Source organism: Nothobranchius furzeri, chromosome 3 (genome assembly GCF_043380555.1).
Source record: "Nothobranchius furzeri strain GRZ-AD chromosome 3, NfurGRZ-RIMD1, whole genome shotgun sequence".
NCBI classification, from domain to species: domain Eukaryota; kingdom Metazoa; phylum Chordata; class Actinopteri; order Cyprinodontiformes; family Nothobranchiidae; genus Nothobranchius; species Nothobranchius furzeri.
Genome location: NC_091743.1, coordinates 88,821,038 through 88,841,181, shown reverse-complemented (window position 1 = coordinate 88,841,181; position 20,144 = coordinate 88,821,038). Strand labels below are relative to the sequence as shown.

General features: G+C 42.9%; 2 protein-coding genes across 3 annotated transcripts; one reads left to right on the top strand and one right to left on the bottom strand.

Moving 5' to 3' along the window:
- The first annotated feature begins 340 nt into the window (after positions 1–340).
- On the top strand, positions 341–14,450 carry otub1b (OTU deubiquitinase, ubiquitin aldehyde binding 1b). Its single transcript, XM_015940529.2, has 7 exons — positions 341–612; positions 3,017–3,078; positions 3,518–3,616; positions 3,772–3,890; positions 4,670–4,754; positions 11,167–11,361; positions 13,915–14,450. Exons 1-7 carry the CDS (start codon positions 570–572, stop codon positions 14,110–14,112), a joined length of 801 nt encoding a protein of 266 aa, XP_015796015.1. The 5' UTR covers positions 341–569; the 3' UTR covers positions 14,113–14,450.
- A 2,878-nt stretch (positions 14,451–17,328) lies between these two features.
- cskmt (citrate synthase lysine methyltransferase) lies at positions 17,329–18,737 on the bottom strand. 2 transcript variants are annotated; one of them, XM_015940534.3, is made up of 2 exons: positions 18,544–18,737; positions 17,329–18,053 (listed from the first exon to the last, which is right to left on the bottom strand). In XM_015940534.3, the coding sequence occupies exons 1-2, from the start codon at positions 18,659–18,661 to the stop codon at positions 17,377–17,379; spliced, it is 795 nt and encodes a 264-aa protein (XP_015796020.1). In that variant the 5' UTR covers positions 18,662–18,737; the 3' UTR covers positions 17,329–17,376. The 2 variants fall into 2 exon arrangements, with proteins under 2 accessions (XP_015796020.1, XP_015796021.1); XM_015940535.3 differs by lacking the exon at positions 18,544–18,737 and adding an exon at positions 18,375–18,515.
- Between the last annotated feature and the right edge of the window lie 1,407 nt (positions 18,738–20,144).

Sequence of the window (20,144 nt, the reverse complement as noted above, 5' to 3'; positions counted from 1 at the left end):
TGAACATTAATTTTTTTTTAAAATAATAATAAAATTAAAAAACTGGGTAATTGATTCAATTGCACAATTTCACAGATAATTTATATATTTTTCTCAGATATTTTCTGTTGGGTTGAAGGAGAATGGCAAAACAAAACCCGACCAGAAAGGCTACAATAACGGATAAAGCATCTTTGGTCATAGGGGACGTGCTCTTGGCTGACTTCTACTCTTAAGTCTTAAAACATGATTTTTAAACAATGTTTGTGCATCATAATACAGAGAAACATAAACCTTTCCATTTGTACTTTATTTAATATGAAAAACCTTGTGGTAAACCTGTGGGACGCAAAGAACACCAAATTCAGAGAATCACCCTTTTGTATATTTCAAACAATCATTTTTCAGGCAACACTTTACCAACTTTAACAACAATAACGGTCTTTCTGCTTTATTCACGAAAACCGACGCCCTCGTTGCTTTACTCGACTGTTGATCGAATAATTGGATTTTATTTGTTGTGTTTTCCGCTCGGAAGTGTGTAACGTCTGAGGTCACGAGGGAGGAGGAAGCAGATCTGCACAGCTAAGATGGCGGAGGAACAGCAGGAATCATCACAGGGAGAGGTGGAAGGTAACGAAATGATTTGAACCATCCAATATTCTCTCACCTGCGCTGTCATTTCCCTGTCAGGTGAAGCCCACGTTTATGTTAGTCCGCAGCCCGCTTTAATCCACCCCTCTCCGAGTTTAAGGTGGCTGACATTCCACCTTAAGGGCCAGAACTGCTTAGCTAACGCTAGCAAGCAGCCGCTGCAACACAAAGAAAAACGACGGTTGTTAAGTGATTAACAGAGAAATAAAACATGACAGTTACGCGGTTTTATACTTAAATTAATATCAGATGTATGAGCTCAGTGTTAAGGCAGAATATATAAGCTTAATTTATCTTTGGAGAACAGTGACGTTTTTTTGCGTTCAAAATACGTTTTGTTTTCGATGCTAGCCAAGATTAGCTGCGGTGTTCTGGACTGGATCAACTTGTATTCATGTTCTTTCATGGTCACTGGGGTAGAAGAATTTCTCAATCTAAGAAAATGAAGTTCTTAATTCCCCCTTTCATTGCTTCATTAACTCAGCTATCGGTTTTCAGAGAATTTGTTCCAGAATGACGAAACTATGCGTCGTTTCAAACATCAGATTCATTGTCGTGTGTACCAGAGACAATGTCACATATTACAATTGATTTAACATGTCGTGCATTGTCCTGATACCTGAGACATGGTCTGTGTGGACTCATGAAAGTGACAGAGTTGTAGTCGAGTGTAAAACTTTATAAAACAGAACACAATAAAATTGGATGTTATACCAATTTAATGAATCAGGTGCAACTTTGTGTCTCTAACTGAATAATCATTAATCAGCATTAGTTAAAAAAGACTGTGTGCATTGCGGGTTCAGATTCATTTATAATAAAAGTAACTTAGTGATAGGATAATATATTGGGTCAATATTTACAATTTTTTTATATTAGCTTTGGCCGATAAATTTCTTCAGTAGAGCCGATTTAATTTAATTAATTATATATATATATATATATATATATATATATATATATATATATATCACACAGTTTATAAAACTACAAGAAGCACCATCACACAAGTTGTCCAGAGACACTACAATATAAAAATACACACTGTTGTATGATATTGGAGTTTGCTTTAGTTCATTTGTAGTTTATAATACATTTGGTCCCTTTGTGAAGTTTGTTACTGTTATGGCAGCGAGACCACGTTAGAATGAACCCAGTCCTGAAATAGTTGCACGGTCAAATGTTAAGGGGAAATCTTCTGGTTCTGTAACCAGTTTAAACCTGTCTAACCTTTTCATCAAACACAAATTTTAATATTTTTTTTAGTTTAACAAGTTTAGTAACACTGAAAGGGTTTGTTTCTCTTTATTATTACACATATTTGATCTGTTGTGCAAACCCAGTCAGTTGGTTCCTATAAAACATTTTTTAAATAGAAACTTACATTAAAGGGGCATTATGGAAGTGTGACAGTCAAAACATGTATAGAAATAATAAATGTCTTCTTCATACATTCTCCTGCAATGCCCTGGTCCTGTAGAATGAGCCCTGGCATTTTTACTGTGATTGCCTGTTTTTCTGTAAAATCACAGAAAAAGAGAGATGCTCGGGTCGAGCAGGCTGCTTCATGCGCGTTCACGCTCAGGCATCGCCCTCCGAACCGTTCTTTGAACGTTGTTTCAGCTGTCATCAAGGATATAAATGTTACAGACGCAGTAGACACCACTGGCGATTTAGCTCGCCTAGCAAATTTTTGGACTTTTGTGCAGAAGACCCGGTTCGATTCTCGACGTGAACATGGTTGTTTCAGAATTTCGTTTTTACAATGATATATTTTTTTACAGTAAAATGCCCAAATTTTTATCTGAGACTCGCCGAACGGCATTGAATTCACAGATGAAAAAAGATGTGGGTTCAACTTTCATTTTGGAACAATTTTTCAAGTAAAGGAATGGAATGATCTGAGCATGCAGGAGGACTGACCTTTGTTGGCTGTGCTGAAGAGAAAAGTACAGAACCAAATTATTTAATTAATTAGCTGCACGTTCTCCTGTCCTCCGACACACACACACACACACACACACACACAGCTTCACAGAGCTTCGTCTCAGCTGTTATTTTCGTTAAGGAGTGTGCACGTACAGCATGCGCACCTCGTACACGAGCCTACTATTGAAGCTGCCATTACGCTTTTGGCCAGAGGGGGCAATCACGAGCATAAAAATTCAAAACTCCCTAAAGTCCCTTTAACTACAAATATCCACAACAAACAAGTAAAGCATGGCTAACTGTTACCTTCTTGTGTTTAATAACAACAAAATGAATAAATCATGGTTTTGATGTTACAGGGGTGAAATGTGTCATCCACATCCCATAAGAAATGTCTTTGTTTCACCAATACAGAGCGGTTATTTAAAACCTTACACATATGTGTTTTTCCCAGGAGTGAACTGCCTTGCATATGATGAGGCCATCATTGCTCAACAGGACAGGATTCAGCAGGAGGTCAGGCACCTTTTCTCTTTTTGGCAAGGTCACATCTCATTGTACAACTGATACAGAGGTCAGAGGACCCAGACCAAAAGCAGCAAAGATTGTTATTTATGAGCATTTTTCATTCAAGGCAACTTGAGCTGAAATATAATGTTAATAATTAATATAAAACTTGACTTTTCCAGAGAGACCTGAATAAAATCAACTTTGTATTTTCTGACACACACACACACACACACACACACACACACACACACACACACACACACACACACACACACACACACACACACACACACTTTTATTAAATAAATGCTGTACAGACATTTTTGCACTAAGATGTTTTATTAATAGATTTCCTCTCAGACCTCAGTAGTCATCCATACTTGCACTAACTACAAATGTGTGTGTGTGTGTGTGTGCGCGCCCGATCATGTGTGTGTGTCTACAGATAGCAAACACTAACCCTTTAGTGTCGGACAGACAGGAGCTGTCAGTGCTGCAGAAAGAATATGCCCAGGATGACGTCGTTTATCAGCTCAAGATCAAGGTCGGTCCTTGCCTTCTCTCGGGTTTCCGCCTGAACCCAAATCACCTTTCCTCTGATTCCATTTCCTGATTTATCCACACTGCTTCTACCCTCCAGCTTGGTTTTGCTTGATATTACAAAGTGTTTTTGTTGAACTCTTGTGTATTTTGCTGCAGGACCTTTACAAAAAGTACTCGTACATTCGTAAGACACGGCCAGATGGAAACTGTTTCTACAGAGCGTTTGGTTTTGCACATCTCGAGTCACTGTTGGATGACAGCAAAGAGCTTCAGAGGTGAGTAAAATAAAGTCTTATTTATACTTCTCCATCTGTGTCAGGACACACAACGCCATTATGCTCTGACGGGCTCACAGAGGGTGATGAAGACATGCCCAAAATTTTAAACATCCGTCCAAAATGACGGAGACTGCAAGCTCGTGATTATTCAAGACACGGCTTCCTGTATATTCGTCACCAGGACCGCCGTTGCCCCGTAAAAAAGTAAAAGGATATTTAGCGGCAGACCCAGGACAGATTGAAGAATGCATCACGGAAAAAGTAAGAAAATATGAAAAGTTTATTCACCCGTGAGTGAAGGAGTACAAAATACGGAGAAAACATTGACGGAAACTACGGGAAACGTGGGTTTGGAGGCGCCGATCGTATGGAGAGCTGGAGGAGAATGAAGGACAAGTTTGTTCGTGTTATAAAATATCTGAAATATATAAACACATTAGTAAATACACTATCGTGGACTGGATACATGAGGTTTATGGTGGCAGGATACCACAGAACAGTGCTACGCCCTCTGGTGTCCTGGCGGGGAATACTGAGCAGAAGTTGGCATGTGAAAACCTTTCCGACACTCCGTGTGCTCGCTCCGTTGCTCACGGAGAAGTATAAATCAGGCTTGACTCTTTGTGCTACTGATGTGGATAAAATCACAGTTTGTTTAAAATTAAGGTTAGTTTTTGCTTATTGTTTATTGGCAGCAGTTTACCGTGTGTCTGAGCGCAGATGGAGTTCTGGTCTCTCTCTCTGTGGGTGTTTACACCAGTGGTTTCTGTTTTCAGGTTTAAAGCAGTCGCAGCTAAAAGTAAACTTGACCTGGTTAGCGAGGGCTTCACTGAGTTTACTATTGAGGATTTCCACAACACCGTGAGTATCTAAACACACCAGAATCCACAGCAGTTTTTTCATTGAATGACCTGATTTACTTTTGTAATCCCATCACCAAAAGTAGGTTTTATAATTACATAAATACACTGACAACACTAGTAGTACTTATAATGAACCACAGCAGCCACTGAAAAAATTCCCGCTAACACGAGTCTAACTCACGTACTTGACAACAAAGCTGATTCAGATTTTGAAATATCTTCAGACTAGGGCTGGGTGAAATATCTGTATTTTTAAAATATTGATATAATTTTTAAACAAGATACAAGATGACTTTTTATCTTTATATTGATATAAGTGGTCAAACTGCTATGCTAGCGATTAGCCGCTATGCTAGCGACCTGTTGCTCCGTCTCTAAGCAGCTATTACGTGTATTCTCACAAGTTTGCTCAATGTGAGAGCCTCTGGGCTAATGTGCTGCTCTAAACTTTGCATTTGGCGTCCTGGTTTTTAATTATTTGGGGACGTTCAACGTCAACGGAGTTCTGTTTTTCCATCCTGTTTGTGCGGAGAGACGAGCCAAACCCCTCCCTCCCCTCTAATGAGGAAACATCTACGGATTGCTGGAGTGGCCAAATAACCTCAAACTTATTGTAAGGGTTTGAGTAGTAAACTATGGGGTTAACATTTTATTTTGAAGGCGAGCTGAACGGTTTAGAAATGTTGTTCCGGTTCCGTTTTTTCCGCTCTGGTTTGTTTTGCTAGTAAATACTCCATTACGAGTGATTCTGTTGAAAAAGGTAAGAGTTTGTAAGGCGTGGGTTATGGCGACAGTAGCCCGAAAATAATACTCATAAATGAGCGACCAGAGACTCTGAGTCATTACAGTATAATCGCTGATATGAGCCAACACTGTTAGACTCCAGCCATGTTTGCCCTGATAACTAATAACTCCACGGTGCATGACCCATGTGATCTTCAGTGTGTGTGTGTGTGTGTGTGTGTGTGTGTGTGTGTGTGTGTGTGTGTGTGTGTTAACAGACAGCTGTACCACGTTAAAGTTTGACAAGAATCAATACATTTTTATGCATTTAATCTACTGATTTATGTTTATAATTTCTCAATTTTTTTGTATGACCTTCTTCACCACTCTCTTTATTCTGCTCTCCCCACCTAATCCACCTTCCTCAGGATCCACTGGTTTCCCTCTTTCCTATTCACTCTCTCTCGTTCTTAACATTTTTTCTTTTAAATCTCAGTTGCTTATTCTTGCTCATTTTGAATATATTTTTAAGCATTTTCTAAGTGCTTTTTTATATTTTTACAATTTTTTATATTTTTTGTTTTTGTGAAGCGCCTCGTGATTTTTATCTTGAGAGGCGCTATAGAAATGATATTTTCTTCTTCTTCAAGACAGCTTGAAGTGAGTTAACTTGTAAATATTTTACAGGAGGAAAGATATCGAGATCTATATCGAATATCGGAATTCAGCAAAAAGATATTGAGATATAAGTTTTGGTCAATAACGCCCAGCCCTACTTCAGGCATGTTTATTTGTGAGTGTAATTTCAAAAAGAACATTTTTTTTATTCAAATTAGTTTAGATTTGTTCATTACAGAGGCCCTTCCTCCACCCAGCATAGACATAGAAGAGTAGATGCTGCACTGACCGCTACTGGGTATGGTGGCCGCATTTGCGGATTCTACTTTTTGTGAAGCCTATTGCTGGGTTTCACATCTACATCACCAAATGTATATGGGGGTCCAGAAGTAGCCGGCGCTGCACAAAACACTTTCCTTCGGTGACTGGGCGTCGAAAAGCCAAAATTCAGTCCTGAATGTAGTGCGTCACAAAGGACTCAAATAAAATGAACGCACTGAAAGAAGACTGCAAACGTGGATCAGTAATCTACGGCTTAAAACAGGAGCAGAAACGAACGATGCTGGCGTTTACAGCAATCACTTTCTAACAGGTAAGAGATTACTGAGTGTTTTATTAAACTGTTGCTTAGAAACATCCATAAAAATCTTAGTTGGCTTAGTGTTGTAACGTGGCGTTTATACCTTATAGCACATACTAATTGTTAACATTAGCGATAGCATTATCATGAGCTAATGACAAAATAGCACAACTCACTACTTACCTGAGCAAAAACAAGACGATCGTCATTTAAAGCTTCTCCGGATCACTAAAAGGGTAATCAACCTGAAATAAAGCAGCTGTAGGCTTCCAGGCTTGTAAAATGTTGTTTGGTTTGCAGTGTGATATGAGGAAGGCAGCAAAAGTTTGTTGCAGATCGCTTCAGCGCTGGGTAAATCCTCCACAGTGTGTGAAAAGTACGACTTTTCAAACTATACGGGTCATGGGTCATAACCTAAAAGAACATGTATTTGTTTGCGATATTGCATCTGTGCCAGCTCGTTTAAAGCCTTAGTGTGTGCGCTGTGTTGTATCTCTGTGCTTCTTGCAGAGCAAAACACATCCTGTCCCACATTTCAGTTTTGCGTGGCTGCAGACGTCACGTGAGTGGAACCCAGCAATGTTTACCAGGATGTTTTAGCTCCGTGGAGATCTGGAGCTCTCGGACTGCGAGAGAGCGCCATTCATAAATCTGTTCACACATGTCAGAATGAGCACGCTCACTTTATCGTTCATCAGGCAAAATATGAGCAAATTCAGTTTACGTTCACAACAAAACCCAGCAAGTTTACGAACGATCGTTCTGTGAACTTGTTTGGACACACCACTGCCGTGTTGTACTTGTAAACTTTTCCCTTGTCAAACGTACCTTTGGTTTGCAGGGCTGTACAGTGTGACATATGTTGCACGAGCGATGAAAAAATATAAAATATTTTTAGACGTAGCACTCATGTAACATCTTTTCAAGTTACTCCAGCCCCCCCAGAGCGTTATTAAACAAATCATAGTTTTTGAAGCCAAATATGGTGTTCAGGTGAATCACATCGATTAAAAGAGTTTTTGTTTTGAAGGTAAGGGGAAGTCTCTTGTCAGGTTTCTTTAACTCTTAATGAGAATCAGTCAGAGAAAGAAGGGGAGCTTCCTCTTGTTCACAAACTATCTTTGTTCTAGCGTGTATGTCACGTGTTGTCATTTGACCAGTCACAGTCGCAGAGACGGCATGCTGCAGGGATGAGACAGAGCGGCACTCAGTGAGTACGGGTACTGTCGCTTGAACATCTCGCAGCGGTCTTGAGCTTAAAGTTAATCAAATCAAACAAAATCACCACTAAATAACACGGTTTCCCGTCAAGGACTTTTAAAAATGTACCTCCTTACCTCTTAGCACACCTCTGTTGTTGCTTGGCTTCCTGGGGCTGGAGGCTAGGAGGGAGATCTGGCAGTCTGGTTGGGGTCTGGGGTGGTGGGTTGCTGTGCTCAGCGTTGGGCGGGGGAGCCTGCTCGTCAGCACCCCAGCAGAAAGGGTCGAACTCTGGGAACCGGTAATGGTTGTACCCCATGTTCAGCAGAACCGGGACCAGAGTGAATAGGGTGTGTATGGGGAGCATGAGTGGGTGTCCGGTGTGCATTTTTGTAAGTCTTTGGTTGTATGTGCATGTGTGAGCATGAGGGAGGGAGTGTGTGACTGTGTTTGTGTATGACTGTATGTGTCAGGTGGGGCCTTTGACTCCTCCCTTCTCTTGGGACTTCTTTTGATGATTCGTCTCCTCTCCCCCTGCCACACCTGGTGTGGAGTGTAGTGCCTTGGTCTGCCTGGGTCGTGGCTCCCGGGTCAGGGAGTTAAAGATTTTTGGCGTCTGCCTGACCAATCCCGGTGGCTGCCTGGTGGGGTCTGGGTCCCTGGGCTCTGCTGGGTCCCCGGCAGGGGTGGTCGCCCCTGGGTCCCAGGTCACTGGGTCCCGGACTCAGCCAGCTGGGGGGTGGGAGGCTGCAGGTGGGCCTGTGGGCCTCCCGCTGATGTCTCCCGGGACTCTGCCGGCTGCTGGTTGTGGCCCCCCGGGGCGATCCTCTACGCCTCTCGAGGGGGGCAGGGGCTTTTCTGGTGGTGGTCTCCTTGGAGTCCCTGTACTCTGGGACAGCTCCTGGATCTCTGTTTCCCCCCTATCTTGGTGCCTGTATGTTGAGGGTTATCCCGGTGAACAAGAAGGTAGCCTCCCTCCGCCTTTGTGTGGGGGGACGGGTCCTGACTGTGGTATGTGCTTATGTACCAAACTGCAGCTCAGACTACCCACCTTTTTTGGAGTCCTTGGAGGGGGTGCTGGAGAGCGCTCCTTAAAGTGTGACTCCCTCGTTCTGCTGTGGGACTTTAATGCTTATGTGGGTAATGACAGTGAGACCTGGAGAGGTGTGGTTGGGAGGAATGGCCCTCCTGATCTGAATCGGAGTGGTGTTTTGTTATTGGACTTCTGTGCATGTCATGGATTGTCCATAACAAACACCATGGTCAAGCATAAAGGTGTCCATATGTGCTTTTGGCACCAGGATACCTTAGGCCGCAGTTCGATGATTGACTTTGTTGTCGTTTCATCTGATCTGCGGCCGCATGTCTTGAACACTAGGGTGAAGAGAAGGGCGTAGCTGTCAATCTGAAGAAAGAGTTGTATTGGGTCTTTTTGGCCTGTGGGACTCCAGAGGCAGCTGATGGATACCTGCAGTCCAAGCGGAATATGGCTTGGGTGCTCGTGGAGGCAAAAATGCAGGTGTGGGACCATGGAGCAAGACTTGTATATGGCTTCATTGATATTCTGGTCAACCATCCGGCATCTCAGGAGGGGAAAGCAGTGCGCTACCAACACTGTTTACAGTGATGACGGTGTGCTGCTGACCTCTACATGGGACGTTGTGGATAGGTGGATGCAATACTTCGAAGACCTCCTCTATCCCACCGGCATGCCTTCCAGTGAGGAAGCAGAGTCTGGGGACTTTGAGTTGGACTCTCCAATCTCTGGGGCTGAGGTCACTGAGGTGGTCAAAAAACTCCTCAGTGGCATGGTTCCGGGGCTGGGTGATATCTGCGCGGAGATCCTTAAGGCTCTAAATTTTGTTGGGCTATGTTGGCTGACTTAAGGGGGGGGTATTGGGAGGGTGCGTGGGAGTTCGTCCAACTAATCTACGCGTGGATTTGGAGAAGGTGTTCGACTGCCTCCCCCGGGGGCCCCTGTGAGGGGTACTCCGGGAGTATGGGGTACCAGGCCCACTGGTACCGGCTTTTAGGTACCTGTATGACCAGTGCCCGAGCTTGGTCCGCATATCCGACAGTAAGTCGGGCTCGTTTCCGGTGAGAGTTGGACTCCGCCAAGGCTGCCTCTTATCACTGATTCTGTTCATAACTTTTATGGACAGGATTTCTAGGCGCAGCCAAGGTGTTGAAGGGATCTGTTATAGTGGCCTATGGATCAGGTCTCTGCTTTTTGCAGATGATGTTGTCTTGTTGGCTTCACCCGACTGTGATCTCCAGCTTTCGCAAGAGCGGTTCGCAACTAAGTGCGAAGCGGCTGGGATGAGAGTCAGCTCCTCTAAATCTGAGACCATGGTCTTGATTCGAAAAAGGGTAGAATGCCTTCTCCGGGTCAGGGATGAGGTCCTGCCCCAAGTGGAGGAGTTTAAGTATCTCGGGGTCTTGTTTACGAGTGAGTGAAAAATGGAGCGTGAGATTGATGGGCAGATTGGTGCTGCATCTGCAGTGATGCGGGTGTTGTACCGGTCTGTTGTTGTGAAGAGAGAGCTGAGCTGGAAGGCGAAGATCTCGATTTACCAGTCGATCTACATTCCAACCCTCACCTTTGGTCGCGACCTTTGGATAGTGACCGAAAGAACGAGATATATAGTAGACACGCTGCTCCTCCATGTTGAGAGGAGCCAGTTGAGGTGGCTAGGGCATCTGGTCAGGATGCGTCCTGGATGCCTCCCTGGTGAGGTTTTCCAGGCACGTCCAAATGGGAGGAGACCCAAGGGAAGACCCAGGACACGCTGGAAGAACTAAGTCTCTTGGCTGGCCATGGAACGCCTTGGGATTTCCCCGGAAGAGCTGGCCCAGTTAGCTGGGGAGAGTGAAGTCTGGGTGTCTCGGCTTAGGCTGCTGCCCCACCGACCCGACTCCGGATAAGCGGCTGAAAATGAATGGATGGAATAATCACTGGGTTTTTTGGAAATTACCTTTGACCCTTCCCAGATGGATTGGCATCTAATGCTCCTCTTTGAGTTAACACACACTTGTATGCTCCGGTGCAACTAATTCCTGTTTTTTTCTTAGTTCCTGGCAAAAGTCCATCGATACTGTAGCTGTGAGTGGTGATGGTTGGTTTTCTAATTAGTCACTGACTTAGTTCCTACTAACAGTGTGTTTACTTATTTTCAAACAATGGCCACAGATAATGTTTATGAGAAAATCACTATTGATGCCATCTTTGGTTTGTTTGCTGTTGTGCTTTAAGACTTTCATCTGTAAATAAACATCTCTTTGCCTCTAGTTCATGGACTTGATCGAACTGTGTGAGAAACAGCCAAGCCTGCAGGAGCTGCTGAGCTCCTTCAATGACCAGAATGTGTCTGACTACGTGGTTGTTTACCTGCGACTCCTCACTTCGGGCTATTTGCAGCGAGAGCATGGCTTTTTCCAGCATTTCATCGAGGGGGGGCGCTCAGTCAAAGAGTTCTGTCAGCAGGTGGGTTTGTGGAGAGCGACTCTGGGTCTCTTCCTCAGAAGGTTTGTTGGCAGAAGTTTTGTATAAAACATGGAAACCGTCTTTGTGAATGGGACAGTTCACCGAGCTTCACACCTGTAGAGTCACTGCTGTTCCCTCCAGACGGCTAATATTTGATGTCCAGAGAGGAAAGCTTTTGGTTCCAGGATGGCCGATTCTGATGAGTCAGTTCTGAATATCTGAACTTTGAGATGAAAATTCATCATCGGTTGAGCTCTGATGCCTTTATTCAACACGACAACAGGGAACATTTTAAATGCAGTCTCAGGCTGGAAGCAGACTTGAACCCAGTTTAAAGTATGAAACTAAAAATGTCAAAGTTCAGTTATTTTACAGGCTGTTTAAACACAACACCACTGAAACCCCCAACAGAATCCTGATACAAGCATGAAAGTCCCTCACCTCTCGGTGAAATCGGCCGTTTTCAATCCAAAATGTGTCGCCTACGTGATTTGTGTAGGTCCGATGAGAAACTAATTTTGGGGGTGATGGGTTTGTACAGCATCTCCAACACCACCAAAATTAACCGTACAGTTAGCCGCTGTTTCTACATACTAAACTCGCTGATGTAGACAGTGAGTGACTTGGGCCAACAGAAGATTTATGCTAGATGTGTAACTGAGTCGGTCTGAGGAAAAGTGAAAGTATTCCAAGGTAATATGTCTGTGAAGGTTCTCAGTCATCCAGGTCATTGTAGTCTAATGAGCTTTGAAAGAAAAGCGTCTGGACTTCTTTGAGTTGCTTGAAGACGTTTCACCTCTCATCCGAGAGGCTTCTTCAGTTCTAAGGTCAAATGGTGGAGAGTCCCAGATTTAAACCCCAGTGGGAGTTCCCCCCCCCCCCCCCCAAAGAGGGAACAAAAGACCCCCTGATGATCTTCTACATAAACACATAAGCCAAGGTGTGAGGGTGGGTGTGGGTCCTATTCAGCCAGAGTTTCGGGTGAGCTCATTGTGAAGCCTGGCCCCTCCCTATCATGTGAATTTTTGAGGTCAGATGGCCTAGGATATGCGTTGAGGCATCTGGGAAGGGATCTCAAAACGGGGACTCTCCACCATTTGACCTTAGAACTGGCCACTGTTGGGCAAGTTACTTCAAAACTGTAATGCATTATTTATTACTTGTTACCCTCATTTTAAAGTAATTCATTACATTACAATATTACTGATTTTAAAATGTAAGGCATTACACTACTTTTGCATTACTTTAAGTTACTTTCACCAAAACAACTTCAGTATGAATCTGGTCATGTGACGCTCAGTGAGCTCATGACATATATGTGGAAGGTGATGTGGTGTCTGAGCTAGGATTGCTGTTAAAAACAGTCAGATATAATAACAGTGCTTTAAAATGATTGTTTATTAAATAAAAACAACAACAATCTGTACTCTCAGCACGCTGCCATCTTATATTAACTGAGCAGGGAGTGAGGTGGTGGGGGCTCCAAGCCTATATTTGCCTTGGTCCCCAAATGCCTTGATACGGCCCTGGATGTGGGACTGACTTCTGGGGTGATCTGATTCTATCACATGTATAAATATTAAATGCTTATATATTATTGCTTTTCACTGGTAAAAATGTGTATTGGGGATAAATCTACCTACTTTTTTCTTTTTTTTCTTGATTTTATTTGAATAATTGCCGGCCCTTTCTCTCTCTAACCTTCCTGCATGCTGCATGTTTTCTCCGTCTTCCAGAAAAAACTGTTTCCTAGACTTCCTACTTTCTAACTATCAGCCAAAGGGATCTTCACATGCGCGGCGCACCAGCAGCAATGAGTTAAAATCACCGGGGCCCAGATTATGGACTCAGCTGAGGCAAAGCACTTCAGAAAAGCACAAAATACCAGAGAACATGCGCTGATATGAACGATCGCAAGTGAATTATTTTGTTTTAGTGGAGCGATTTTGTGAATGTTACTGCGGCCGCGTGTGGGATGTAGCTGAGCCGTTACGTCGGCGTCCTCTCTGCCCGCAAAGCTGAGTCCATAAATGACGTAATATATGCAGATACTGGATCTTTCTTCGGGTTTCCCGCAATTTGAATTTTTAAGGAACACATCTTGATTCTGGGTTTAAAAATGCATTGTAATTACCGCGTTACTGACAATTGTACCGAGTAAATATTACCATTTTCTTTCCCTGTAATGCCTTACATTACCACATTACAGCAAAAAGCAATGCATTACAGTAGTTAATTACTTTTGTACCGCGTTACTCCCAACACTGGAACTGAAGAAGCCTCTCAGATGAGAGGTGAAACGTCTTCAAGCAACTCAAAGAAGTCCAGACGCTTTTCTTTCAAAGCTCATTATTCCAAGATAAATGATGTGGTAGTAACACCCAGTCGTGTTTGGAAAATCCTCTCACAACAAAAGTAGAGGAATTTGTTTCAATTGCACATCACCTGCTGAGCAGCAGGTTTAGTTTTCAGTGTTACCATGGTGATAGATGTAAGTGACCTGTCGTGCTTTTCCTGGATCGATGTGATGCTCTCCTCTCATCTTGTCTTTAGGAAGTAGAGCCCATGTCTAAAGAAAGTGACCACATTCACATCATCGCCTTAGCCCAGGCTCTGAACGTCTCCATCCTGGTGGAGTACATGGACAGAGGGGAAGGAGGAACTGTCAATCATCATGTTTTCCCTGAAGGAGGCGACCCTCGCCTCTTCCTGCTCTATAGACCGGGCCATTATGACATCTTGTACAAATGACACTCCTGACCACGCCCCCTCCACCCTCCTGCAGCAGCGCGTTCAACAGCCATGCTGATGAAACATACATCTGTGTACAAGATGATACTTTTATTTGGAAAAATAAAAACATGAAATCACACGACATGCCTCCTTTACCCCGTTACTCCAAACCCCGGGTTTTCCATCAGTCATCACAGAAAAAGGTTAAAAAAAAAGTTGTTGAAAATAGAAATGACTCCAGCTGTTTAGAGTTGTACAGTTTTTTTCTTTCGTGGTTGTAAATGTTATCTACTTTGATTTTTCTTCATTTGTTACACTGCGTTTCATTGAGTTTTATTAAAACGATTTACATCTTATGTGTTTTCTCCTGCATTTGTCACCTAAAACTACTAAACATTTGTTAAATAGGGACGCATTAAAACCACAGCAGCCTTGTTTAATGGTGGCCTTTTGGCTTTGAAAGGGTGATGAAGGCAGGGATGCTTTCCTTTTACAGGAAGCATCCAACATGTAGATGTAGGAATGGAATGCAGCCTGTACATATGCTTGTGTAAAGGGTTTAGTTTACATGTTATTTAATGGACCATAAGACGGGATTCCATAGAAAATATGAAATCAATCTTATGGATCTTTGGTTGCTTTTAACCAGAAGATTGGAACTTTTTATTACAGGAATTATGTAACACTTCGCATGGACGTAATTTTGGGGGGGGGGGTTACCTTTTCCAAAGTCAAGCTTTGACCCCTGCACTTTTTACCATCCAAAAACAATATTACTTTATATTAAACTGACACTGGTTGAGCTCTAGGACCAAGCAGAAAACAACCGTTTGTGTTGAAGCCTGTTTCCCATTAGAGCATACTGTAAAGATACCCCCCCCCCCCCCACTTCTAAAGTGAAAATTACATCCATGACACTTCGTATTGACTGAGAGACAACAGAATAATCAAGTTTTAAAAGATTAAAGATTTATTACTAAACAAATTAAACTAGACTAACACACTAAAGGTATGGTGTAACTAAGGTGAATGAGACGGAGAATGGTGTAGTGTGGAATGTTGTTCAGAACCAGCAAATCCGGAGAAACGATTAGTTCTGGTGGGAATGAAGGTGATGTCTTCACGCTAAGCTTTGTTGGAGATTCATAAACTCATAAGATGCCATTTTTTTCACTCCACACATACCCTTAGAATGAGACCTCCGTACAGATCCAGAATGCCAGGTCCTCGGACCCCTCTTTCGGTACCGGAGCTGATGAAACCACGTCAGCAGTACGACAGACTAGTCTTTGGATTGTCTCCAGGTAAAAAGCGACGGTTGACAGTGTCAGATGGGCCCGGAGGGTCAGTGAGTTCAGCTTTTATTCTGAAAGGAACCGTTGCAGCAGGTGGAACAGCAACAGATTTTATCCAGCTTGTCGTTGGTTCTTTCGGCTGAAGAGGAAAGTTACGGATTGGCCACTCCGACAACTTCTCTAGAACGCTTTGAACTGGCGTTAGAGATGACGTGGGCATAGTTTTATACATCGGATGTTTTGGTTTATGGTCGAATGAAAAGATGACAGATTTACCAAACACCACCAAAACCACGCCTCCGTCAGATCTGGCAGATTCTGATCGGATCAGTAAAGCAACGTGTCATGTCTTAACGCTACGTGAGATCAGTCCTAGTGGAAACATTTAAAGTCATATTACTTATTATATTCTATAGGATTATAATAAAGTAATTAATATTTTGATTTCACAGATTGGTTACATCTTATTATTGACTAACACTGTTTGATTAGCTTTATTAAAATAGAGTTCTTTGTCTTCATTCTTCTCTTGAGCTGGAAAGGAAAACAGTTTAGAAGCAGATGCGTGAGATCTTGAACAATAATATCTCATGCAGATTAGTTCCTGCTGAGGAGGGGGGGGTGACTTTTAGGTGGAAAACAGTCATTTCTTTCCGTTACACTTGTTAACAAACAAAACCAGGTGATCAGAAAGCAGAGAGTCATGCATTTGGTCATCTATGGCAGACATTGGTGGTGGTATAATGCTGTGTGTGTTCTGGTCCCACTTGGGCCTGGTTTAAACCCCACAGCCTACCTGATTATTGCTGCTGACCACGTCCATACCTGTATGACCACAGTGGATCAATTTTCTGATGGCTACTTCCAGCAGGATAATGCACCATGCCCTGAAGCCCAGACCATCTACCTGGTTTCTAGAAGATAGTAAATGGCCTGTACTTGTATAGCACTTCTTAAGAGAACCAGTTCACTGAACTACCAACCAAACATGAGTCTTTGGGCTGAATATTCACTTTAAACACGCTGTAAGCAGTTTAAATCAGTAAATAATCATTTAGAGCTCAGTCTTCCTGCTGCTGCTCATCTTTTATTTTGATTAGAGACATGTTCTTTATCATTTTACTTTTACTGAAATGGTTTAAAGTGTATCCCTGGATCTGTGGCTTAAATCATTAAAGGTTAGAAACTGGAAACCATCCTGAGAAGACAGCCTGTTCACCGTTTGATCGCTGAAGAACTGGAAATAAAAAAATTCATTTCCTTTTCTTTGTTTTTAAATCTGATTTTATTCATGACTAATTAAACAGAGACTGATCTGTTTAATCTTCTAATCTGAAATAAGTCCAGAGAGAGAAAGTCCTGGCTGATCAGAAATCAGCTGTTGGCTCAAACTAGACAACTGTTGATAATCACTCAGACCTTTGATTTAATTTGTATCCCAACTCTTCCCGTGTGTTCCGACAAACTGAATAATACATTCTGATTGTAAGATTGTCTTGTTACTGATGTTAAATAATCGTTTTACACACAGGGTCGGCTCACGGCAGCGATGTAACAAAACCCAAAGTTTTAAATCACAGCAGGAAGTATAAACACGCTGGGGTCTAGTTCTGCTGTCACTTCTCTCTGAGCTTCTTAGGAATTTGTTTTTTAATCAACATATTTATTTTGGGTTTTTACTCTACAGAACAGCGACACCCAACTCTGGTCCTCATAGGCCACCATCCAGCCCGTTTTAGTTGTTTCTCTGCTCACGTACACCTGGCTGAATCACCTGTTCAGCAGCTGTGCAGAATCCTGTTATTTACCAATTGATTACAAACAGCTGTACTGCAGCAGAGGTAGCCCTGGAGGGACCAGTGAGCCCAGTAAGATGAAACACACCATCTGGCCACTAGGTGGCAGCAGATAGGCATTAATGAGACAGCACCACATCAGATTATTCATGAGAACCAATACCTTCTGTTTAATATCAATGACATTAATATCAATGCTGCCCAACAGGATGGGGGGTCACATGGTAGCAGTAGTAAAAAACTCCCCTGAGCTCTCCGACCTCCTGAAACCCGACAGCTGCTGCTCCCTGCTCCTTCACAGCTGCTTCAAGCCACAAAAGTCTGACATCTGGATCCTCATCTGAGAACTGGAGCAGAGATCCAGAACTCTGCAGCACCTTTAAACACTGCTTCAGGACCAGGGCAGCCTTCCCCTTTCCCTCCCTGGACCTCAACAAGGCGTCTGTGGTTCCCTTGTCAATGATGAGGTCCAGACTGTGAGAACCGAAGTACCTGTCCAGCTGTGTACAGTCAAGCTCCACGAACTCCACACGAGAAGAATGATGCCGAGCTTTGATGGCTTTATGTCGAATGTTCTCCTGCATCAGCTGCACAGCTACGGGGGACACGTCAGCACAGGTAACTCGGACTGGGACAGAGGACTCGCTGTAAACAGACAAGCCCAATGCAGACGTGCCACAGCCCAGATCAAGTACCTGGAGCAGAACATCTTGATGGTGCCCAGTCTGCAAAAGGGGCATGATGAAGTCCTTGACAGAATCAAAACCAAAGAACCACTCGAAGTTCTTAAAGGTGGAAGCTCTGTTGTTGTTCTCGGTGTAGAACCGGTCCCAGGTGGACTTCTGATCCATATTTTCCATCAGCTCAGCTAAACACAGATGAAATATGATCAGCAGACGAACAATCACGAGTGTCTTAAGAACTTTATATTAATCATTAATGATAAATGGCCCGCACTTGTATAGCGCCTCTCAGAGTAAGGACTCCAAAGCGCTTTACACTACAGTGAATCATTCATCCATTCACACACACATTGATGGTGATGAGCTACGATGTAGCCACAGCTGCCCTGGGGCGCGCAGACAGAGGCGATGATTTATAATAGTGATTTATAGACTTTTATTTTCAACTGAAAATTATTCTGTCAGGTTTAAACTTGCGAAGTTTAGAAATGCAAACATAGCCTCACCTTTTCTCATATTTTAGTGTGTCGTATTGTTATTTTATGCCTCTTTTCTTTTTGTGAACTGGACCAAGAGTCCGCAATAAATTCTTTCACTTGACTTTAGCTTGGTAGCCTACCTAGCTAGCTAGCTAGCTACTAGTGTGACAGAAACACATCCCAGCGTTAACCCTACTTGTTACAGATGAATGGCGTCTTGGACTACGGGCATTCAAAAAGCAATGTCTTTGCCCTAAACTCCCGGTAAACAATCTTCTTCCTGCCAGGATAAACGGGTTGGAAAGCGGAGACATGTCGGCTTGTTCGTGTTATTAAAAAAATCTTTATTGAAGAATAATCGGTTAACAAACCAGGCACCCAATAGTCGCTGCAGACCCGGAGGCGTCATTTGGAATTGTAGGATTTCCAAGGAAGGTCCCGCCTTTCTCGCCTCTGATTGGCTGGAAGGGCTCTTCTCTTCTACGATTGGTTATTTCGTGTAAGAGGAAATAGTTTTTTCCCTAGCTGCAGGTTTTTATGTTTACAGCAGATCTTGAGGAGTTTTATTTTGAAGAAAATGTGAACTCATCGCTATAATAAACATCCTTTCCTGTTTAGCAACAAACCAGGTTCAGTTTCTTTCATAAAAGAGCCTGAAAATCACCAAATGTGAACGTCTAATAATTCTTGTAGCATTTCACTGTAGACTGACTTAGTATCTGTTGGCTCTACTGGGGTTATCTCATTACTTCTTTATTAGGCTATCCTGCTTTACAAGGCTGTTTACAAGTTAGAGCACATCTCTCATCATCCGATTAAATGTAGCTCATCCCCACCAGTGTGTGAATGGGTGTGTGAATGGGTGAATGACTGGTTGTGTTGTAAAGTGCCTTGAGGGGTTCCAGGACTCTAGAAGACGCTATATCAAATACAGGCCATTTACAATTAGACTTCAAACTGAGACCAGACACCAGCAGCTGGCAGAGCGACCCACAGGAGGAGTCAGACCCTCACAGCTAAAGTGATGTCAGCACTTTATAATTCATCAATATCTGATTATCAATGAATTGTCTTCATACGTCAGTGGCCAAAGGGGTTTGAAATGATGCAAACTTCTTTGTAGTGTTACTCTCTAAAAAACCTTTGGCCTGAACATTTCTCTATTTTAATCCACTGATGCTTCGCAGTAAAACACAAAATGTGGTATTTGATTTGTCTATTTCAAAGCTTCCTTTTAAGTTTTAGTTCACCATCAGTGTACAATTTTATTGTCACGGGTGCCTTGAAAAGTGCTATATCGATTTATTATTAATGTTATTATCGTTGCTGTTGATATAAATATTCAGTGTTTCATAGCAATCTCAACTTGACTCGATTTGGATCAGAACAATCAGCTCTGTGCAGTTACATTTCTGGCCATCAGAGGGCAGCAGCAGACCGGACAGCATGAATCACCTCATGACCTTACAGGACCCCGAGATCTTTACTGAAATCCCCACACAACACTAAGATGTGGCCGTGTCCCCAAAGTAACGAGTGCACTAAGGCCCGTGATTTGAAACAAACATCACGCCGAGAGAAGACGTGAATCTAAACACTTCGAAGACCAAAGCTGGTCAGGTGCATCCTGTGTTGAGCTGATGAGGCCTTCTACAGGAGTTTCCCAACCCTGGGCCTCTGGGCACACTGTCTTGCATGCTTTCCATGTTGCCCTTAAGGCTAATTTTCATGCTGAGCTGGTTCTGTATCTTGGAGTGATGATGACAAAGTTTAGAATAAAAAGATAACAAGTTTGTT

What these genes read in the sequence shown, in the direction of transcription:
- otub1b (XM_015940529.2), top strand. Translation starts at nt 570, where the DNA reads ATGGCGGAGGAACAGCAGGAATCATCACAGGGAGAGGTGGAAG. An exon ending in ATCACAGGGAGAGGTGGAAG is followed by an intron (nt 613 to 3,016) that starts GTAACGAAATGA and finishes TGTTTTTCCCAG; the next exon opens with GAGTGAACTGCCTTGCATAT. An exon ending in TTGAGGATTTCCACAACACC is followed by an intron (nt 4,755 to 11,166) that starts GTGAGTATCTAA and finishes CTTTGCCTCTAG; the next exon opens with TTCATGGACTTGATCGAACT.
- cskmt (XM_015940534.3), bottom strand. Translation starts at nt 18,661, where the DNA reads ATGTCTCCGCTTTCCAACCCGTTTATCCTGGCAGGAAGAAGATTGTTT. An exon ending in ACGCCATTCATCTGTAACAA is followed by an intron (nt 18,054 to 18,543) that starts GTAGGGTTAACG and finishes ATCTGTGTTTAG; the next exon opens with CTGAGCTGATGGAAAATATG.